Genomic DNA, 20,725 nt, shown 5'->3' with positions numbered 1-20,725 from the left:
ACAAAAAATTTATCAATTCAATTTCAATTCAATTCAATTTTATTTGTATAGCGCTTTTTACAATAGACATTGTCTCAAAGCAGCTTTACAGAAATATCAACATGGTATACAGATATTAAAGGTGCGAATTTATCCCAACTGAGCAAGCCACTGAGTGGCGACGGTGGCAAGGAAAAACTCCCTAAGATGTTTTAAGAGGAAGAAACCTTGAGAGGAACCCGACTCAGAAGGGAACCCATCCTCATCTAGGTAACAACAGATAGTGTGAAAAAGTTCATTATGGATTTATATGAAGTCTGTATGGCCTTAGGAGCAGCCGTAGTCCCAGCAGTCTGGAATTAGAGAAGATTTGAGCTCCATCCAGAGGCAGAAAGGATCTGGATCTCTAGTATCTCCATAAATTCATGTGGGGCTCGGCGAAAGGAGAGAGGGAGAAAAAAGATTATTATGACTGCGAAGTAGTAGAACAGAATCTAGTCATTATTATCAGCTTGATTAACAAAAAAACCCAAAGCTGACACCACTGGATATAAATGTTAACTAAATATAAGTATTAATAATAACAATAACTGCACATAAAACTATGGTGAATATTATAATTGTGAATGTTAGCTGCTGAGAGATGTCTTCTGAGCAGCAGTAGTTTTTGTTTGAAGGCTCTGACGTGATAAAAAAGCTGGGTGATAATCTGGTCTTTTCCCTGGAGCTGAACATTTAAAACATTGAGCAGCTCTGTGACGTCCACCAGGAAAGCCAGGTCAGAAAACCATTTCTTATCCATGGGCTCTTGAATACTACCAATCTTGCTTTCCTGAAAAGCTCTGATCTCATCACGCAGATCAAAAAATCTCCTGAGAACTTTTCTTCTGTTCAGCCATCTAACCTCCTGGTGGTACAACACATCACCATATTGCACATCCATCTCATCCAACAGTACCTTGAACTGCAGGTGAGAGAGCGCCTTGGAGCGTATATCATTCACAATTTTGACGACGTCACGCATCACATCCACAAGCCCGATGGATTGGGCACATAGCTGTTCTTGATGTAAAATACAGGAAATCTGATAGCTGGCCCGTGTGGCACTTTCTTGAGCTGATGAAGGATGTAGCAGCGCGCTCTGCTCAGATCGAAGTTTAGCAAGCAGCTCGTTAGCCTTCTGTTTTCATGCCTCGCCGCTGTCCTTTGAGAAAGCTGAACAACGTTTTGTTTCATATTGACGGATTTTGTACTCTTTCAAAACAGCAACGGACTGCTTGCAAACTAGACACACTGCCTTTGAATTGATTTCAGTAAATAAAAAGTCAACTTGCCAAATCTTTTTAAATTTCCTCTTGTCTGTGTGCCAGTGCCTGGATCTCTCCATTATTACCTGTTTGTTGACCGTCGCAATGCATGCTGGCCTTGAAGTATGCATGTACATTAAATAAAATTCTAATTCTTATTCTCTACATTTAATTTCAATTTACATTTTTTGTAGCTCAAAAATAAATAAATAAAAAATGTTAAATTAGAAATGAAGATCAGCATCAATTAAATTCCCCCCCCCCCCCCCCTTCTCTCATATGGCATGGCGGGCCAAATCAAGTCACTACGGGCCAACTTTGGCCCACAGGCCGTAGTTTGGGCATCTCTGTTCTAACTGTTGTAGTAGCACGTAGTCATTTGAACTAATGTCACAGTAGCACGTAGTCATTCGAACTAAGGTTCAAGAAGCGCATAATAATTCTAAATACTGTTGTAGTAGCACCTAGTCATTCGAACTAATGTGACATTAGCACAAAGTCATTCAAAAGAATGTTCTAGTAGCACATAGACATTGAAAAGAATGTTCTAGCAGCATGGAATACAACACACACACACACACAAGGCTATAGCGGAGCCTATAGTCACGCGCGCTGTGCTTTACACGGCCCCCAACGCGCTCTGCTTCCGATACTACACACACCGCTCGACAGCTGCAAAGACATCAGGCTCGTTCACAAGGCTCCTCTTTAACTCGGCCCAGAACGCATACGACGGCCGTGCCTGCTTTTCGCCCGTTTTTACACACCACATCGCACCAAATGCGCAGCCCGCCGGCTTGAGTACAACGCGCGCCGCGCCTTTTCATGTGCGCTGCGCGAGACTGTTGCTCTCTAGCCGGCCAGGCCGGGCCACGGGAGAAACGAGAAAGCCCGTCCTCGCTCAGCGTGTGCTTCAACGTTTTGAATCTCGTCTTCCGAGTCGGATTTTCGCCGAGAAATGCCATGAGAAAACACATCTGAGCGCGCGCCACGTCCGTGCATTCATTCAGCGGCGCCCGAGTTGAGTCTACAACGCTCTCATATCTGTTTTTAAGACCAGCCCCCCGCCGCGGGAAGGGAAGATCCTGTGTTACACACTAACGTACAGCGTACGACTCGTGTATTCTACGTAGTTCCAAGAGAGATGGCAGAAGTTGCACCCGCTCCCGCCGCCGCGCCGGCCAAAGCGCACAAGAAGAAAGCAGCTTCGAGAGCAAAAAAAGCCGGCCCTAGCGTCGGCGAGCTGATCGTCAAAGCCGTTTCCTCGTCTAAGGAGAGGAGCGGCGTGTCTCTCGCTGCTCTGAAGAAAGCGCTGGCTGCCGGCGGATATGATGTGGAGAAGAACAACTCCCGCGTCAAGATCGCCGTTAAGGGTCTCGTGACTAAAGGCACTCTGGTGCAGACCAAAGGGACCGGCGCGTCTGGCTCTTTCAAGCTGAACAAGAAGCAGACCGAAGCCAAGAAGCCCGTGAAGAAAGCCGCGCCCAAAGCGAAAAAGCCCGCCGCCACGAAGAAGCCCAAGAAGGTAGCAGCCAAGAAACCCGCCGCCGCGGCCAAGAAGTCTCCTAAGAAGGCGAAGAAGCCTACAGCCGCCGCAAAGAAAGCCACCAAGAGCCCGAAGAAGGCGAAAATGCCCGCGACCCCTAAAAAGGCAGCTAAGAGCCCCAAGAAAGCGAAAGCTGTCAAGCCCAAGACCGCAAAGCCTAAAGCGGCAAAGGCGAAAAAGGCAGCGCCCAAAAAGAAGTAAAGACGTTTGTTTCTTTCATGCTTTTGTTCCTTAAACGGCTCTTTTAAGAGCCACCCATATTTTCCTTTAAAGAGCGACAATTCATGTTCAGTCAAGCTTTATGGAATCAAAGCAGTACACGTTAGAAACATACAATAGTATGGATACACATATCTGCTACATATGTACACATAACCACACGCTGATGCTGATTTTAGTACAGTAGAAAAGAATCCTGATCGTGATTCCTTAACGTCATTCCTGATGTCCAAAACCATCACAGAATATGTAGGATAACATATTGATACATAATAAATCAATGTTAATGATAAGAATAAATAAATTCAGTATGTAGTTGTTACTTCGTGCTTTTGTATGAATATTCCCTTCTGTCTGTTTTCATTCGCGCGCTCGCGCTCTCTCGCTCTCTCACACACTCACACACACTCACACACACGCACAAACAGGGGTGGGAGGGGTGACGCTGGAATTCGACGGCCTGTTTGTGATTGGCTAATGTGCCACTGCGTTCTTAGCGAATAAGAGAGTGGCCGTTTTGTCTATATCACGGAGAGCTTGGGGTGTAATGTTCATTTCGGAGTTGTTGTTAGAACAGATCTGAGCATCAAGATGAGTGGCAGAGGAAAAACCGGCGGAAAAGCTAGAGCTAAGGCCAAGACTCGTTCATCCAGGGCTGGACTTCAGTTCCCCGTGGGACGTGTGCACAGGCTTCTGCGTAAAGGCAACTATGCCGAGCGCGTCGGTGCCGGCGCTCCGGTCTACCTGGCCGCAGTGTTGGAGTATCTGACCGCTGAGATCCTGGAGTTGGCCGGTAACGCCGCTCGTGACAATAAGAAGACCCGTATTATTCCTCGCCACTTGCAGCTCGCCGTGCGTAACGACGAGGAGCTGAACAAACTGCTCGGCGGAGTGACCATCGCTCAGGGTGGTGTGCTGCCAAACATTCAGGCTGTGCTTCTGCCTAAAAAGACCGAGAAGGCCGTCAAGACCAAGTAAACTCGTCCACTGCTACTTTGTCAGTACCCAAAGGCTCTTTTAAGAGCCACCATCTCTGCTTCAAAAGTGCAATTTTACACCCGTTTTTCTACTGAAAGTGTGCACTAGAAAGTCAGCACGTTTGAAACGACAGCACAAGCGTTATACTTTGCTAATAATTATGTGATTAACGTTAAGTAATAGTAATAATAATAATAATAATAGTGGTAGTTAGCCTGTTGCTTAAATGAAATCTAAGGGGTGAAAGTGCACTTCTAAGACAGCATATTTATAAATAAAAAAGGACTTGATAATTTTCTAGTCATGATTTGATACCATATTTAAATAATGACTATAAGAACAATAGCAGTTAGCGTGCTGGTTAAATGAAGTCTGAGGAGTGAAAATGGTTAGTGACGGCGTTGTGTGTGTTCCTAATGAACAAAGCATTTGTGTTAGAGAGAGCGCCAATAGAATAGAATTGTGGCGGGCGTCTTGTGTTTCGAACGGTGGTAGAGAAGACGGTCCAATAGTCAAAGGTGACGTAAAACATTCTATCGAATAGCAGACGAGCGCGTTCGAGACGCCCAATCAGCGCAGGGCGGCGTTATGGCTTAAAAAGGCCGCGTTCGAGCGCGCCGTTTATTCTGTTTTTCTATCCGTGAAGTGCAGAGCTTGACACTATGGCAAGAACCAAGCAGACCGCCCGTAAATCCACCGGTGGTAAGGCGCCAAGGAAGCAGCTCGCCACTAAGGCTGCCCGCAAGAGCGCGCCGGCTACCGGCGGCGTGAAGAAGCCTCACCGTTACAGGCCCGGCACCGTGGCTCTGAGGGAGATCCGCCGTTATCAGAAGTCTACTGAGCTGCTCATCCGCAAGCTGCCCTTCCAGCGCCTGGTGCGAGAAATCGCTCAGGACTTCAAGACCGACTTGCGTTTCCAGAGCTCGGCCGTCATGGCCCTGCAGGAGGCGAGCGAGGCATACCTGGTCGGTCTGTTCGAGGACACCAATCTGTGCGCTATCCACGCCAAGAGAGTGACTATCATGCCCAAGGATATTCAGCTGGCCCGCCGTATTCGCGGAGAACGCGCTTAAACCACATCTCCGTCTAACACCCACAAAGGCTCTTTTAAGAGCCACTTCATCGTCTCAGAAAACAGCAAATTTTCTTTCTTGGGCAGTTTAAGTATGACAATGTGGTACAGAGAGAAGGAACAGTAATAATAATAATGTGTGTATATATGTATCTAGCTATCTCTCTCTATATATATGTATATATGTGTGTGTGTGTGTAAATGAAGTACACGGCTTTCTATTTCTATCAACATTAGAAAAAGGTTATTTATTTTGCATTTTCATGATAAATATAGTCCTATGAGTATTACATAATGTTTGTTTTTATAGATGAGCCGTTAATTGTGGTTATGTCCGAACAATACAATGCACAGTAATGAACTGTGTCTGTAAAATAGCCCAAACCTACCTTCTGTTTCGGGCGGCGTTGTGCTGGATGGAGCTTGACTGCCCCCGTGTGTCCAAACTCGGGAACGGCAATTTTCTAGAAGCGGATTTCTGGGCAAGAGCTATTACATCATACATACATTTCATCCATCATCCCTTTTGTCCCGTCCATGATAATTGTTTTTGTAATTTAATAATTGTAGACATGACCTTATCTTTGAAATCTTCTTCCCTATTTGTGGATATTCTCTCTCTCTCTCTCTCTCTCTCTCTCTCTGTGTCTATATATATATATATATATATATATATATATATATATATATATATATATATATGCACTGTATTAAATATTATTTAATGTGTTTGTTTAAAACGAGTTAGAAGACGGTTTTAGTAGAAACATACTTGATAATATTTCTCTCTCTCATACACACACATTATATATATATATATATATATATATATATATATATATATATATATATATATATATATATATATATATATATATACACACACAGTATCTCACAAAAGTGAGTACACCCCTCGCATTTTTGGAAATATTTGATTATATCTTTTCATGTGACAACACTGAAGAAATGACACTTTGCTACAGTGTAAAGTAGTGAGTGTACAGCTTGTGAGCTCTTTGAATAACTGTTTTTTTATTACTGTGACACTGTCTAAATGTACATTTTGGACTCTCAAAAAGATGGCACCCATTCACGTGCATTCGATTGACTTACAGAACTCGAATTTCCTTTGAAAATTCTTTGTGTTCGGATGAAGAAAGAAAGTCACATAAGAACTTTCTTTTTTTGGTTGAAATATTCCTTTGATGAAGTTGTCCTGTTGCAGTAATACATAAAGAATGATACGAACTGGTGTTATTTTGCACATATTGAATTAAGGTTTGTTGTGTTTCCTAGTTATGATTATAGCACATTTTTCATCACAATGTCTGAATGTGTCATGGACCACATTTCAGGGATTTCGTCATTGCACATCGTAATTGGTGTATTTTGTATTTTTAATCTAGTTTTTATCGTTGCTGGGGTTTTTTTCTAGTCATCCACCAGTATTGAAGGCCATCTCAGTGCCAGGGAGGGCCTCCAGCCGTCTCTACTGGCATTAGGAAGGATCAAGGGCAGGATTGACAAATTCTACGTGGTAGTGGATAAGCACCTCATCCCTTGCACAGGAACCAGCTCCTTGAGTGCTATAGAAGAACTCTTCAAAGTCCACTATGTGTTCAAACTGTCATATGAGGAAGCCCTTGTCAACATCTTTACCTTCCTGCAGACTACGATCTACAACATTGATGTTGGTCTTACCAGTGAGTCTCCCAGAGTAAAGGAATTGCGTGCAAAGCTTTTGAACTAGGTTAAATGTTAGTGTTTCTGTTGTCAAAGTCTGCATGCAAAGCCACGAGAGTCACGCACAGTTTCTATCCTTCGTTAAAGTTTAAGTTATTATGTGCGCAGCGTGGCTGTAGCCGACAGTATGTGACTTGGGTGAACTTGTAAAAGCCCGGAGTTTGAAGTTCTACATGCCTTTTGATCTACAGGGTCCAAATGGGTCAGATGAATATATTCACTATGAGGTGAATATATTGCACCTCAATTCATGCTGGTTTGTTACATCTAAGATACTGTGTTGAAAATAAAAGTTCAACCTTATACAGCAACTGATGTGTTGGCTGTTCTTTTATTGACGAGTACACACATTTTAAAGGTCTGCATTTTTAGGCAGACAGGGTGTAGATCACATTTAATTACACTAGTGTTGAAAACAACTCCATTAGGTTGAGCTATTGACACATTTACTGTAGATTCAACACTTTCTTAGTGTAAATGGAGCCTGTGAGGAGTAAAAAAACTACACCAATGGTGCTAACAGTGAACACTTACAGTGCTTGTTCAACACTATGAGAGTGTAGAAAAAAAAAACAATACTGAAAGTGTAAATTGAACTCTATTTAGTGTGGACCTATATAAACTCTTGATAAGTGTTAATTTTAACACTGTGAGTGTAAAAATAACACTTTAAAATTTGCTGTGTACAATCAGAAATGATTGGGAAAAGGGTAAAGGTGGAGTGGTAGCAACTTTTGTAAGAAATGATGTGAGATATAATCTAATCAATAAAGGGAAAGAACATGAATCTGTGGTAGTCAAAATACGGACAGGAAAAGACAGTATAACGATATTCAACTTTTACAATCCCCGTAATAGACAGAGCACCGATACTCCAAATGCAGTATGTGTGTTGACGTGAGGGAAATTAGTACGGTGTGGGGATTTTAACACACACACACACACAGCACAATACAGGGGAGTAAGAATACAGATATAAATGAATCAGTGATCGAGGAATTTATAGACGATAAAAATTTGGTATGTGTTAATGACGGGAAGGACACGTGGTATTGTAGTTCACATAATGCAGAAAGCGCTATCGATCTGACAATAACGTCAACTGAAATTGCAGGAATCAACACACGGGAGGGTTTAGACCAGTCGACAGTAGGTAGCGAGAACGCCAAGGTGGAAGTTAGAGAAAGCCGACCAGCAGATGTTCCAAACGTAGAGCGAAATGAAACGTGTGGGATTAGCGAATAAGGATATAATAGATGTCGAAGAAACGAACGGAAAAGTGACCACGGCCATTATACGACCAGATGAAGAAACAATGCCAAAAAAGATAGGAAGTAAACGAAGAAAGAGCGTGCCACGGTGGGATGAGAGCTGTACTGTAGCAATTAAAAATAGAAATAAAGCTTTTAGGAAATTCGAAGCTCACCGTACACTGGAAACTTTGATTAACTATAAAATGGCGTAAGCAGTAGGTAAGAAAACAATCAGATCAACCAAACGTGTATATTGGAGCCAATTCTGCAGTAAAATTGGAAGAGAAACCCAGCTATCGGACATATGGAGAACAATTAGGAAAATGAGTGGAATAAGAAACAGTGTGTAAATACCAGTGTTAAATAGCAACAATAAAAATGCAATCAGCAATGCAGAAAAAAAACAGAACTTTTGGTAAAAACTTTTGTGAAGCTCCACAGTACTGAAAACCTATCCTCAACAGCCAAGCAGTGTAGAGATCAGACACTTGCCCAAAATCCAGGGATAGTAGAAAGAAGGACTTGCCATTTACTCTATTTGAGTTCAAAAGAGTTATATCAAACGCACGGCAAACGACATCAGGGAAGTACAGTACATGCTATAGCATGTTAGGCCACATGAGAGACATCACGCTTGATGTATTATTAAGACTGTTCAATATGGTATGGAATACAGGAAAAATCCCACTAACACGGAAACGGTTCCAATACTCAAACCCGGCAAATACAGTCAGATCCGTCAAGTTACAGACCCACAGTGTTAACGTCACAGGGAAAACTACAGAGAGGATGATAACAGATAGATTAGATCACTATATAGAAAGTAAAGTTCTTCTCTCACCGTATCAGTCAGGATTTCGTAAAGGGAGGGGGAGAATGGTAGAATCCATTTTATGCCTAGAGCCAGAAGTTAGGAAAGCTCGAACTAACAAAGAAAGTGTCATCTCTGTATTTTTCAATGTCGAAAAGATGTACGATACCCTTGGGAAGGATGGACTTCTTATTAAACTTGATGAATTAGGAATAAACAGAAAGATATATATATAATTGGGTATTAGACTTCCTGAACATAAGGCCAATAGAAGTTAGAGTAGGTGCAGAGTACTCAAATAGATATGCAGCGGAAAATTTTACCCCACAAGGCAGTGTATGTAGCCCAATACTGTTTAATATTATGATTAAAGACATTTGATCAGGTCGGAGAAAATATAGGCAAGTCGCTTTATGCAGCTGACGAGGTTAGGGGTCGGGATATAGAATATGTAAGAAAGAAAATGCAACACGCAATAGGGAAAGTAGAACAGTGGGCAAATGAATAGGGTTTTAAACTATCAATTTCAAAATCACAAGGTATATGTTTTTCTAAACGTCATAAAACAGCACCATTGAAACTGTACAGGCAAGATCTTGAACAGGTCAAGGCTGTGAGATTTTTAGGAGAGCTTTTTGATGAGAAGTTTACCTGGTGTCAGCATATTGATAAAATTAAGAACAAATGTAAAAAGATGAATAATGTTCTGAGACCGGGGAGCAAGTAGGGCATCGCTCATAAATATCTATCAGGCTCTTACAAGAGTTGTCTTTGATTACGGTCGCCTAATGTATCTTAAAAATCTTAAAAAGCTTGACGTGGAACAGGCGCAAGAACTCTGGATCTGTACTAGAGCATTTAAATCATCACCAGTGACTGCATTACAGGTCGAGACAGGAGAGATGCTGTGATTTATATTGGATAAATCTATGAGGGCATAGCAGGGTGTACCCCAAGAATGCTCAGAGTTTTATAGGACTAACTTCTTTAAGAGTTTGGGATGGGTAAGAAATGTAAAGGCACAAAATGCAGGCCTCAGCCAGCTACAAGAAAGCCCCATTGAGGTGAACTGTACCACCCTGGAAATTCATACAACCATCTGTAGATACAAGATTACAACAAATATTAAAAGAGGAATCTAAAATAGCACCACAGTGGATAATACTTCAAAAATATATGGACCATTATCAGGATAAATGACTTGTATATACAGATGGCTCAAGACTGGCCACACCGGTGTGGCTTTGTTCATTCCTCGTGAAGTAGCAGTCAAAAAAAGAGCGACCGATCATTTATCAGTGTACACCGTAGAACTATCAGGAGTCCTATTGTCACTGCAGCGGTCGGAAAAAAATAATCAGAACTAAGATGTCGCTATAGCTTCTGACAGTCTATCTGCACTATCAAATATACAGTCTGGGAAAACATCATGTAGACAAGACATTGGTTAACAAATATATTATCTGCTTCTCATACTCCATGGTAGGGAGCTGAATGTTTCCTTCTTTTGGGTTCCTGCACATGTAGGGGTGGAAGAAAATGAAACTGTGGCTGTACTGGCAAAAAGATCGATAAAGCATGAAACAGTTGATATACAAGTACCATTAAGTAGAGCAGATGTTAAAACCATTATAAAGGGACACATAAAATACGGCAGGAATACTGGGACATATGTATGAGGCAAGGCAGGAACCCAAAGGAAGAGATGATAATTATGTGTCTTAGAACAGTTCATGCTGGCTTAAATCTAACATTACACAGAATAGGAAAACACCCCACTGGACTCTGCACACACTGCAATACACAAGAGACGGTAAAACACATTCTGTTAGACTGCAAAAGATATCAGGAGGAGAGAACTGAGCTAGAGATGTGAATTGGAATGCAGAACATGACACTAAAGAACTTGCTGGGGAAAAAACATCTGGGAAAATGCACTGTCCCCTAATAAACTATCTAAAAAATACTGGGATAAGTGAAAGACTGTAGTAATTTAGTATGAACATCTAGTATTCAGGAACTCAGAACTCAGAACTCAGGTGCAGGTTTTTATTCTGACCAAGCAGAAGCCACACCCGAGTCTATTGAAAGTCAAGATCGACCGATTAAACAGGTGGAGTCGGGTGTGACTCCTGCTCAGTTTGTGGATTAGATCGGACAAAACCGATTGAGCTTAGGCTAGCAAATCAGTCTTAATGAAGTTTTCATAAGGTTCAAGCCTTAATGACCTACCAGCACAATAGTTAAAATCAGATATTGGGGGAAAATTATTAGTTCTCAAAGCATATAGTTAAAAGAAATAAAAACAAAGGCTCAAAACTGTTTGTCCAAAAAGTTTGTTGCATCACAAATTCAGTAGTTTGGAGAAAATGGGAGAGCTTGTGGCAGATACTGCAAATGTTTGTAGGCTTTAGAAAAAAGCAACATAAGTGCAGGAGTCAAACCCCCATTTCATAAGAACAAGCTAAAATCCCACACATTAATCATACAGACAAAATTTTAGCTTCAGAGTAAAGAGGATAAAGCAGTTTCAAAGGAGAAGTTTACACAACAGTCACATTCATAGAGAAACAAGCTATTCTTCGACTGGAGCAAACTTTGCATGGTAGCTATCATTCATTAACACGGCTAGCATGCTAGAAATCACATGTGCTCACTTTCATTCAAACTGAAAGTATATGAATAGATGGTGAAGAGTAAATAAATTTAAAGTCTAGATGAAAAGAACAAATGTTGAATAAAAGTTGACTAGGTGGGTGGGAAACAGTCAGTAGGAAAGTAAGAAGAGCTGAACAGAGCAGCAGAGACAAGAGTAAGACATTGTTAGTTGTAGGGGAGAAAGCATGTCCAACAAGAAAATGTGATTATAGGTGTAGGTCAGAAGACTCCCTCTGTCTTTGCCAGCGTCCGGGCTTCGCCACTCGGGCTGGCGCTCCTCGTACGCGGCGCTCCGCTCTTGTAGTCCCGGGCCAAACAGGCGCGCCTAGTTAGCACCAGCCAGCCCATCCGGCCTCCTCCTCTTAACTCAGTCCGATTCCTCCCTGACCCTAACGAGCACAGTCACCCTAATGCCCTTTATCCCAGCTCCGCTATTGCCTTGTGTGTGTGTGTGTGTGTGTTGTATTCCATGCTGCTAGAACATTCTTTTGAATGACTTTGTGCTGCTGGAACACTGTTTTGAATGACTACATGCTACTACAACAGTATTTAGAATTTTTATGTGCTTCTAGAACCTTAGTTCGAATTTCTACATGCTACTAGAATACCATTTTCAGTTACTTCGTGTTGCTACAATCTTAATACGAATAACTTTGTGCTGCTAAAGCCCCATTTTGCATTGCTCAGATTATACAACCCCGAGAAACCGTGCTACAACCCTGTTGAGATTTACTCATCTCTGCATTTAGCAGACTGCTAGAATTACCCAAAAGCCTGAACATTCGTGGGAGAGCAGCGCTCAGGCCTTGCTTTATCAGCTCTCGCAAATGCACGATATAATGGACTCTCGAAGGTCGAAAATAGCTACATTGTCTCAAACCCTCATCTCATTCTTAAAAATTGTCATTCACAAGGAAAGCATATGCACTTCGACAGTTGTGCAAGAGAAACTAACATAACACACATCACACACAAGTAGGAAAACGAAGTCTGCCTTCGCACTGTCTAATCACTGGCCTTCTCTTTTCCCATTTCCATTTTCACTATCTGTGTTACAGTCAAAGTACGCACTGTGTTTGAACCTAAATGTCATGCATCAACCAAAACTGCACCTCCAGAATGACAGCTGAGTTTAAGATTGGCAAAATATGTCGCAGCAGTTGCATCCGTCAAATAAACTATGAGCAATTAAGAAGTGCCAATGAGATAGTTACAGCAATGTGTAATGTCCAATAAGCTCAAAAAGAGTTGGATTCTTCGCACACTTTATTCTACTTGGCCAATCAAACACAATTATGAACTGGGATTCTGATAGTTGTGCGCCTTTAACTCACTGTGTAGGAAAATGAGGTCAGCTATATAGACAACAATTTTCATTACGTATTTAATTACTTCGATTTAGGTCATTATTAGAAGTAGTAGTAGTAATAGTAAAACACCTACAACCTACCTTCTGTTTTAGGCGGCGTCGTGTGTTGTGCTGGATGGAACATGACTGCCCTCGTGTGGCCAAAGTCGGGAACGGCAATTTCCCAAAAATTGCAGTATTCTGTTATTAAGCTTTTAAGGGCGGTGTTTAGAAGTCTATATTTGTAGTACTTAGCAAATAGTGGGGTAAGAAGTATTAGATGCTATGAAAATTCATGTTTCTCTCACCACTGGGGCAGAGGTGGCTTAGTGGTTAAGGCTCTGGTTTACTGATCAGAAGGTCAGGTCACCATATCATGACCCTGTGCTCTGACCCCAGCTTCCTGACATGTTGGGGTATGTGAAGAAAACAATTTCACTGTGCTCTATTGAATATGTGACCAATAAAGACTTACACATGATATTTTTAATTCTAAAACAGCTGCTAAACTATGTGCAGACTAAATTATGTGCAGATGTAAAAAATGCTAAACACATTCTCTATTTGTGTGTGTGGTTTTTTGTACTTTATGTGTATTTCATCAGTGTTGCTATGAGCTTATTTCTCGTAGAATAATAATAATAATAATAATAATAACGCAGCTCATCAGTGTTATTACTGTGCATTGTCTAGTTTTCACGTATCAAGGACAACACACGGAGCTTCCGAACTGTTTAACAGCATTATTATTATTATTATTATTATTATTATTATTATTATTATTATTATTATTAGGGCTGCAACTAACGATTATTTTCATAATTGATTAGTTGGCCAATTATTTTTTTGATTAATCGGATGGGGTGGAGCGAACTTTCAGTACCATTTGTTTTTGTTTATTTAAAATAAAGTCCACAAACTGAGTGTAACAAATCTAAACTTCACAGTAAAACATTACACAACTGTTTGTACAAAATAGAAAAGAACCCAACACACACACACACACACACACCAGAATATATATTATTAATTTAGGACTATAGTTTAATTCGGTGCTTTTTGTTTTTTTTGACCCAAAAACTGATCACAGCATTGTTGCACTGAATTATTTACAGTAAAAACACTGATTACACCTGTGACACGTGCATATATTGCATAAAATGTCAACTGAGAGGCATTCGATTTTGGACAAGATGTAAGGGGGAAGAAGTCGGAGTGTATTTAAAAAAATAAATAAAATTAAAAATAATTTCTTTAGATTTGTCAGTGTATTTTGTGAAATGATGTGGAATTGTGCTGACGTTCCTGAGTGAGTGTAAAATGCAGACAATACGAATGCGTTGTGATTTCATTTAAACTTAAAACTTTCATTTAAAACTCGGAATGTGTGTGTGTTCGAGTCCCGGACCCAGAAGCCCAGAGAAGGACGGGTCAGAGGGAGGAGCCAGGAGAAAGAGGTCCGACCTCCTCACTGATGAGACACACTGAGATTTTACACACACACACACACACACACACACACACACACACACACACACACACACACACACACACATCTGTGATGGTTGTGTAACAGGAAGTCACACTGTTTCATAGTTACACAGCTTCTGATTATGTGTATAAAAGCTTGTTTCTAAAATAAACGCTTAACAGATTTTACAGGTTTGCGCCGAGTACTTGATGTGACCTCTGACCTGTCGTGGAAATTAGACAACACTCGCAGACTCGTCCTCTGAAGGTAAAAAGGTTTATTACAGAAAGATGGTTAATACAGGATAGAATAAAGCAGAATAGAATAGAGCGCTCTTAATGAGAGCGCTCTGAAGTGCTAGTACTAAACCACTACTATATATATGAAACGCAGAGCATGACATCATTCTGTGTACCGATAAGAAGCAGTTTGAGGCAGTTCAAACAGGCTTTGTTTCAGGATCTTAGAAGATGTTTAGATGAGCCTAGAACAGAAGAACATGTTTGTGTCTCTGTAAGCAGATAAACATTCTGTACTGATCTCAGTGACATCACATGGCCTTCTGAGTCGTTATCCTCACATGAGAATGAAACAGAACAAGAACAAACTTATTACAAAGTAGAAATGAATAATTTCCCTCACATTCCCCCTTTTATCATTATAAAATATGATAACTAAAATTAACAGAGAAATTACAATGCTGTGAATACATCAGAACTTCAGACTCCTTTCAAGGTTCAACTGAATTCATCAGGAAACAGACATAACGAAGGCGCTAAGGCTGTTTTTGCGGATATAAAGTATCCTGTCGTCAAGCAAGCTCATTTCAGGGTGAAATGAGAATCGTCCTGGTCAAAGGAAAATTTACAATAGGTGTGAAGTGGAGGTCAATGGGTCGTCATAGTTAGTGTCACTGGCAGAATCTGATTCCCAGTCAGGTTTAAAATACAAGTCAGGTTGGTCATCATAGGGATCGTAATCAGTCTTTGTCAACATCAGCGTTTGGTCATTAGTAGGGATGCACCGAAATGAAAATTCTTGGCCGAAGCCAAAACCGAATATGATGAAAAACTTGGCCGAAGGCCAAACCGATCACGTTCTTTCCATTTATTTTGCCATTTTTTTCACCATTGCATAAATTAAAGTCAAAATGTGCTTTTTACTATTTTGTCTTGCTTTTCAAAGAAAAAAAATCAATTACAAGAACTACAATTTCAAAATATTTATTTAACACTGTACATTTTTTTCATTCCAGCAGGCATAGGCTACCAACAAGGCACAATATAACTTTAAATAAATAAATGAGTAAAATAAAAATAGCCTATGTTAGTCCTATAACTGACTGCTGAAAGAATGGAACACTCTGTAGCCTACAACAAAAAAGTTCTATTGGGTTCTCTAGGGTTGATGATATTGGGGATATATACCGCTCGCGTCCCTGTACACCTCGCCGAGTATTACAGTAGATATAGTATAGTTGGATATGTTGTTAATGTTATGTTCCTTGATAGATTTAGTTAGTTTAAACTATAGATTAGTTCATTTAGTCCCCGCTGGTTTTTCCGCTCCCAGTCCATAGTACTAGTTCATGTTTCTTGTTGTGACCCTGTTTTCTGTGACCGTGACTTTGATTCCCTTTGCCTGTCTTGACTACGTTTTTTGGATTACGATTTGGATTTGTCTGCCTGCCCTTAAATAAATACGTCTTTACCTGCTTCCGTACTCTACTCCCTTCTGTCTCGCGACGTGACAGAATACTATGGAAAAGAAACAAAAAAGTAAACACCCGAAGAGCACGTAGTTCGTGCATGTGCGCGCCCCCTTATCGAGGTCGTGACATTCGCGCGTCTCACTCTGGTTGCTAGGCTATTTGGTCGCGTATTCAAACATGTCATTATTTGGTCAAATTTATTCGGCATTTTCACCAAAAATGTTTTTTTTTTGCTATTTTCGGCCGAATGATTTCGGTTGCCGAACATTCGGTGCATCCCTAGTCATTAGTGATTTCAACGAGTGTGAGAGACTGCTCCGAATGAGAGAAACAATACAAAGCAAAATGAGCAAGACAAGAAGAATCATTGCACCTATTGATAGTACTCGGGGGATGGGCTCATGGATATTAACTGTCTGTCTGAGTTCAGCCAATCAAACCCCGTCTCGCTAGAATGTGGAGGGTTGCATATCACAGACCGCATGTGTTCAATGATAGAATAATCATGATGTGTCTGCGTGACGAGGGGACGTGTGACGTTGTGTGGGTAGCACTGTTGGTAATGATTCTTCTGACAAAAGGCGATACAGAACGGTTTACAGAGGCGGCCAATATCCTGGCATACGGGCTTTTAACTACTAATTGTCGTCCAATCTGCGGCAATAGTCTACTAGAGAACTTCATGGGCTCATGTGGGATCTAAAGAAATCGTGTCGCCTTAGGCACTTAGTCCCGTCACCACGATCAGCTAAATACCAAATTTGGGTGAAAGTGTGTGCATCATGCACTCTTTCTGCTGCAACGATGTGATTGGCGTAATTCATCATTAGGTCTTCCACACAATAATCTTTCCAGCTTAAGGGTCTACCCCCGGACCTGCAGTGTTGTTGGGAACGGTCCCAGTGATGAGTTTATTTCTATGACAGGACTTACTAACAGATAAACATTGGCCCCCAGAGCAAGGTCATCTTTGTATGGCTAGTATCTGAATTGTATAAACATATAAAGTAGGGCTGCAACTAACAATTATTTTTTATAATCGATTAGTTGGCCGATTATTTTTTCGGATTAATCGGATGCGGGGCCAAACTTTCAGTACACCTTTTGTTGTTTATTTAAAATAATATCCACAAACTGAGTGTTACTGTCACGTATAGAGACGGAGCGGAGATAGGACGGATGCAAGTGCAGGATGAACAGTTGTTTATTTGAAAGAGAGACAGGCAGACAAATCCAAAACGTGATCCAAAACGTAATCCACAAACATGCAAGAGGTCAGGCGATTGGCAAACAGGCATACACTGGGCAAGGCTGGAATCTAGGTCGTGGTCACGGAAAACAGGGTCGGTAAACAAAACGAGAAACGAACTATGATGAGGAACTGGAACTGGAACCGGATAATCCAGCACGAACTAACTCTAAACATGGACCGTGACTATGACTACGCTACGAACTAAACTAAATCTATGATAATCTTCCGTGTTGTGTGCTGGGAGGCGCGCGGTATATATGTGGACATGATCAGCGTCTAAACCGCTAGCAGCTGAGAGCAATACAGACCCACGTGAAATCCCAGCCAATGACAGAACAGGGAGGAGACATAACAGAAACATAAACAAAACACACGTGTCCAGATGTCATTACGGTCATCAACGGAAAAGCAGGTGCTCGCGCATTCGCGCTTAGAGCACGCTGCTTCAAGGGGGAATCATGACAGTTACAAATTTAAACTTCAGACTAAAACTAAACTGTTAGTCCAGTTATATAAGACTGAAAAGAATTTCATTATAAATATGTATTATAAATAAAACATACATAATATAAACTACAATAAATAAATAAATAAAATATATAATACATTTAAATATTTAATAAAATAAACAACATATATAATATAAATTAAAGTAAATAAATAATTATATATATATATATATATAATTACACATTCATACATTTAAATATTTAATAAAATAAATAAAACATAATAAACAAATTATTTAAGTATTTATGAATAATTTTTTATGGATGCACAAAAAGCACTGAATTAAACCACAGTCCTAAATGAATAATAAAAACTCACTTTCACTGCACCTTGTGGTTTCTGTTCCTCACTGCCTTTAGACATTATTTTACTTGTGTTTACTTTTATTCATAATGTTTTAATTAAACATTACAGATCTTACTGTATGGAGCAACGCGGCCTCGTTACTAACACGTCACTTCCATTATAATAAATGACAGAAGTTACACTGTAAGCGCGCTGATACAACATATAATGACAATAAACTTAATTTAATCTAAACCTTTTAAGCAGCGTGCACCAGTTTCCCCTGCCCCTTACACACAGTGGAGTATTCTGGATATAAACATGTTTGTGCTCGTGCAGCACTGTTTGATCTCCGCGGTGTTTAATATAAAATGCCCCCCTGCCTTAGAGGACTTTCTTCCTCAGTCTCGAGACGATTTCGGCTCTGTCTGATGGAGACTGAGGTCATGTTGGGAATAAAAGGTAACGTTGATAAACAGTAAGCTGAAGAAAGTCAGTGTCGGTGACTCTGGGTATTAGGCTAAAGCTAGCGGCGTCGTATTATGTCCGTATGACATCATGCGCCGTCGACTAAGAAGCGGCTTATACTTTCCGGTTAGTAAAAACCGCTAGTGTTCCATTTGAGATGATATTACCTTTCTAAAATCCACACACTAGAACAGGGGTGCACACACTTTTTCAGCAGGCGAGCTACTTATCTAATGACTAAGTCAATTTGATCTACCTACTATAAAAATGCAAGACATATATTTATTTATAAATACATTGACAATTCTTTATGTGTACAATGTATGCTGGTGTACCTTGAATAACTGCATGAACCCCGTATTGCACAATACAACTGTGTACATTTTTGTCATTAGCCTACCTTACTCTGACGACTTGCACTGAATGGAATCAGTCAGGGATGCATGGTCCAGACAGTAGCTGCTGATAGCCAGCCTCAAGCAAACTTCCAAATGATCATCAGTCATGGTGGAACGGTATTCAGACTTAATGATCTTCACGTGTGAAAAAGCTGACACACATAAATAAGTGGAGCCGAATAATGCAGTCAAATTGCACATTTCCTCATGTTGGGGTACTTTTCCTCTGTGAGTAAGTTCCAGAACTGTCCATGAGCTCTGGACTTCAGCTCACTGTCGGCTTGTGGTGTCAAAATCTCATCCTCCACTCCAGAAGAGTTCAGGTGAAACAGTGTTGCAATTTTTGATGCGAGTGAAACAACTTCAGCATCTTCCCGAAATGGATCGCACATGAATGTAGCGATTGGCTCGATTAAAGCAAAGTCTTGAAAGCGTTTGTGAAACTCTGACAGACAAATGTCAATCTGCTCTATGTAGCGTGCACTGTCAAGCTGCACACATGACTTCCCTTGCATCTCCAGCTCTGACACGAGGTTCTGCAAGTTTGCCGAATTATGGCCCTGCAGCTTTGAGGAGAGATATTGCATTTTTCGTTTGAATGCATTAATTGAGCTGATCATATTGATCACGGTATTTTCTTTTCCTTGCAGCTCTAGATTAAGGTCATTCAACATGTTGGTCAGATCGGTTAAAAATGCCAAATCTAGCAGCCACTGATCGTCATTTAGTTGGTTGCACTCTGCATGTTTAGCTACACGGAAAAACTCCTTTATCTCCGGACAGAGCTCTCGAAATCGTTGCAGGAATTTACCTGGACTAAGCCACCTCACGTCAGTGTGTAATAACAAGTCAGAGTGGTCGCAGTCAGCCTTCTCCAGATGCGCGCGGAATAGCCGTCTTTGAAGAGATCTGGCGCGAATAGAACAGGCGATCTTCGTTGCCACATCCATTATCTCTTCATGTTTAGCATTTTTGAGCATAACGCTTGTTGGTGTATTATGCAGTGGTAACTGAGGAAGTCCGGAAAATCATCGTCCTCCCTGCACTTGGCAATAAATCCATTCAAGCGACCAACCATGGCGAGAGCTCCGTCTGTGGTGATGGACACCAATTTGCACAATGGGAGCTGGGTTTTCTCGATAAAGTTTTTGCAAGACTGAAATATGTCTTCTCCTCGTGTATGTTCTCTCATGGGCAGTACAGTTAACAGCTCCTCTTTCGCAGTCATATCGGTAAACACCATCCGAATAAAAATGCACATCTGGGCTGTGTCACTCACGTCTGCAGACTCGTCCAACTGCAGTGAGAAACACTCGCAATCTGCGATGTCCGTCCAAAGTTGCTGGGTCAAATCCTCGGCCATGACTTCACTGCGCCGCGTAATTGTGGTTCTTGATAGCTGGAGAGCTTTGATCGAAAACAGTATTTCTGATTTGTTTTTAAAGTCTCGGAACAGCGAGTCAGCTGCTTCAACAAACGCCTCTTTCACCATCTCTCCATCTCGGAAGGACTTCTTGTTCTTAACGATGAGGTGACTCACCCGGGATGACGCTTCGGTGGCTGCCTTCGCTTTTGTAGTTAGCTGTGAGAAAAATGACTGCTGTCCGGACCCCTGGGATTTTAGTTCTTTCACATTTCTCCTTCTCAGCTCGCTTTTTGGAGGAAAGTCAGTGTGGTAGTTTTTATGAAGGGTCCGAAAATGGCGCTCCACATTCC

At 41.0% G+C, this 20,725-nt stretch overlaps 4 protein-coding genes and 1 long non-coding RNA gene across 5 annotated transcripts in view; 4 read left to right on the top strand and 1 right to left on the bottom strand.

The window, feature by feature from the left end:
* The window catches only part of LOC128604704 (E3 ubiquitin-protein ligase UBR2-like), a 134,347-nt gene that overhangs the window by 71,345 nt on the left and 42,277 nt on the right, over positions 1-20,725 (top strand). The gene's annotated exons all lie outside the window — the stretch shown is intronic.
* Positions 21-5,726, bottom strand: LOC128604744 (uncharacterized). The gene is made up of 3 exons (XR_008385273.1): positions 5,491-5,726; positions 1,373-1,403; positions 21-1,194 (listed from the first exon to the last, which is right to left on the bottom strand). It is a non-coding gene; the product is annotated as an uncharacterized LOC128604744 (long non-coding RNA).
* Positions 1,609-3,195, top strand: LOC128604718 (histone H1-like). The gene has a single exon (XM_053619842.1). The coding sequence runs from the start codon at positions 2,431-2,433 to the stop codon at positions 3,031-3,033; it is 603 nt and encodes a 200-aa protein (XP_053475817.1). The 5' UTR covers positions 1,609-2,430; the 3' UTR covers positions 3,034-3,195.
* Positions 3,615-4,044, top strand: LOC128604724 (histone H2A). Its single transcript, XM_053619848.1, has one exon. It carries the CDS (start codon positions 3,643-3,645, stop codon positions 4,027-4,029), a length of 387 nt encoding a protein of 128 aa, XP_053475823.1. The 5' UTR covers positions 3,615-3,642; the 3' UTR covers positions 4,030-4,044.
* Positions 4,545-5,119, top strand: LOC128604721 (histone H3). Its single transcript, XM_053619845.1, has one exon. The coding sequence runs from the start codon at positions 4,692-4,694 to the stop codon at positions 5,100-5,102; it is 411 nt and encodes a 136-aa protein (XP_053475820.1). The 5' UTR covers positions 4,545-4,691; the 3' UTR covers positions 5,103-5,119.

This window comes from Ictalurus furcatus, unplaced genomic scaffold (genome assembly GCF_023375685.1).
Source record: "Ictalurus furcatus strain D&B unplaced genomic scaffold, Billie_1.0 scf2, whole genome shotgun sequence".
Lineage (NCBI taxonomy): Eukaryota > Metazoa > Chordata > Actinopteri > Siluriformes > Ictaluridae > Ictalurus > Ictalurus furcatus.
The sequence above is the reverse complement of the archived record's forward strand: the minus strand, read 5'-3'. Positions and strand labels throughout refer to the sequence as shown.

Coding starts and splice junctions, on each gene's coding strand:
- LOC128604718 (XM_053619842.1), top strand. CDS start 2,431: ATGGCAGAAGTTGCACCCGCTCCCGCCGCCGCGCCGGCCAAAGCGCAC.
- LOC128604724 (XM_053619848.1), top strand. CDS start 3,643: ATGAGTGGCAGAGGAAAAACCGGCGGAAAAGCTAGAGCTAAGGCCAAG.
- LOC128604721 (XM_053619845.1), top strand. CDS start 4,692: ATGGCAAGAACCAAGCAGACCGCCCGTAAATCCACCGGTGGTAAGGCG.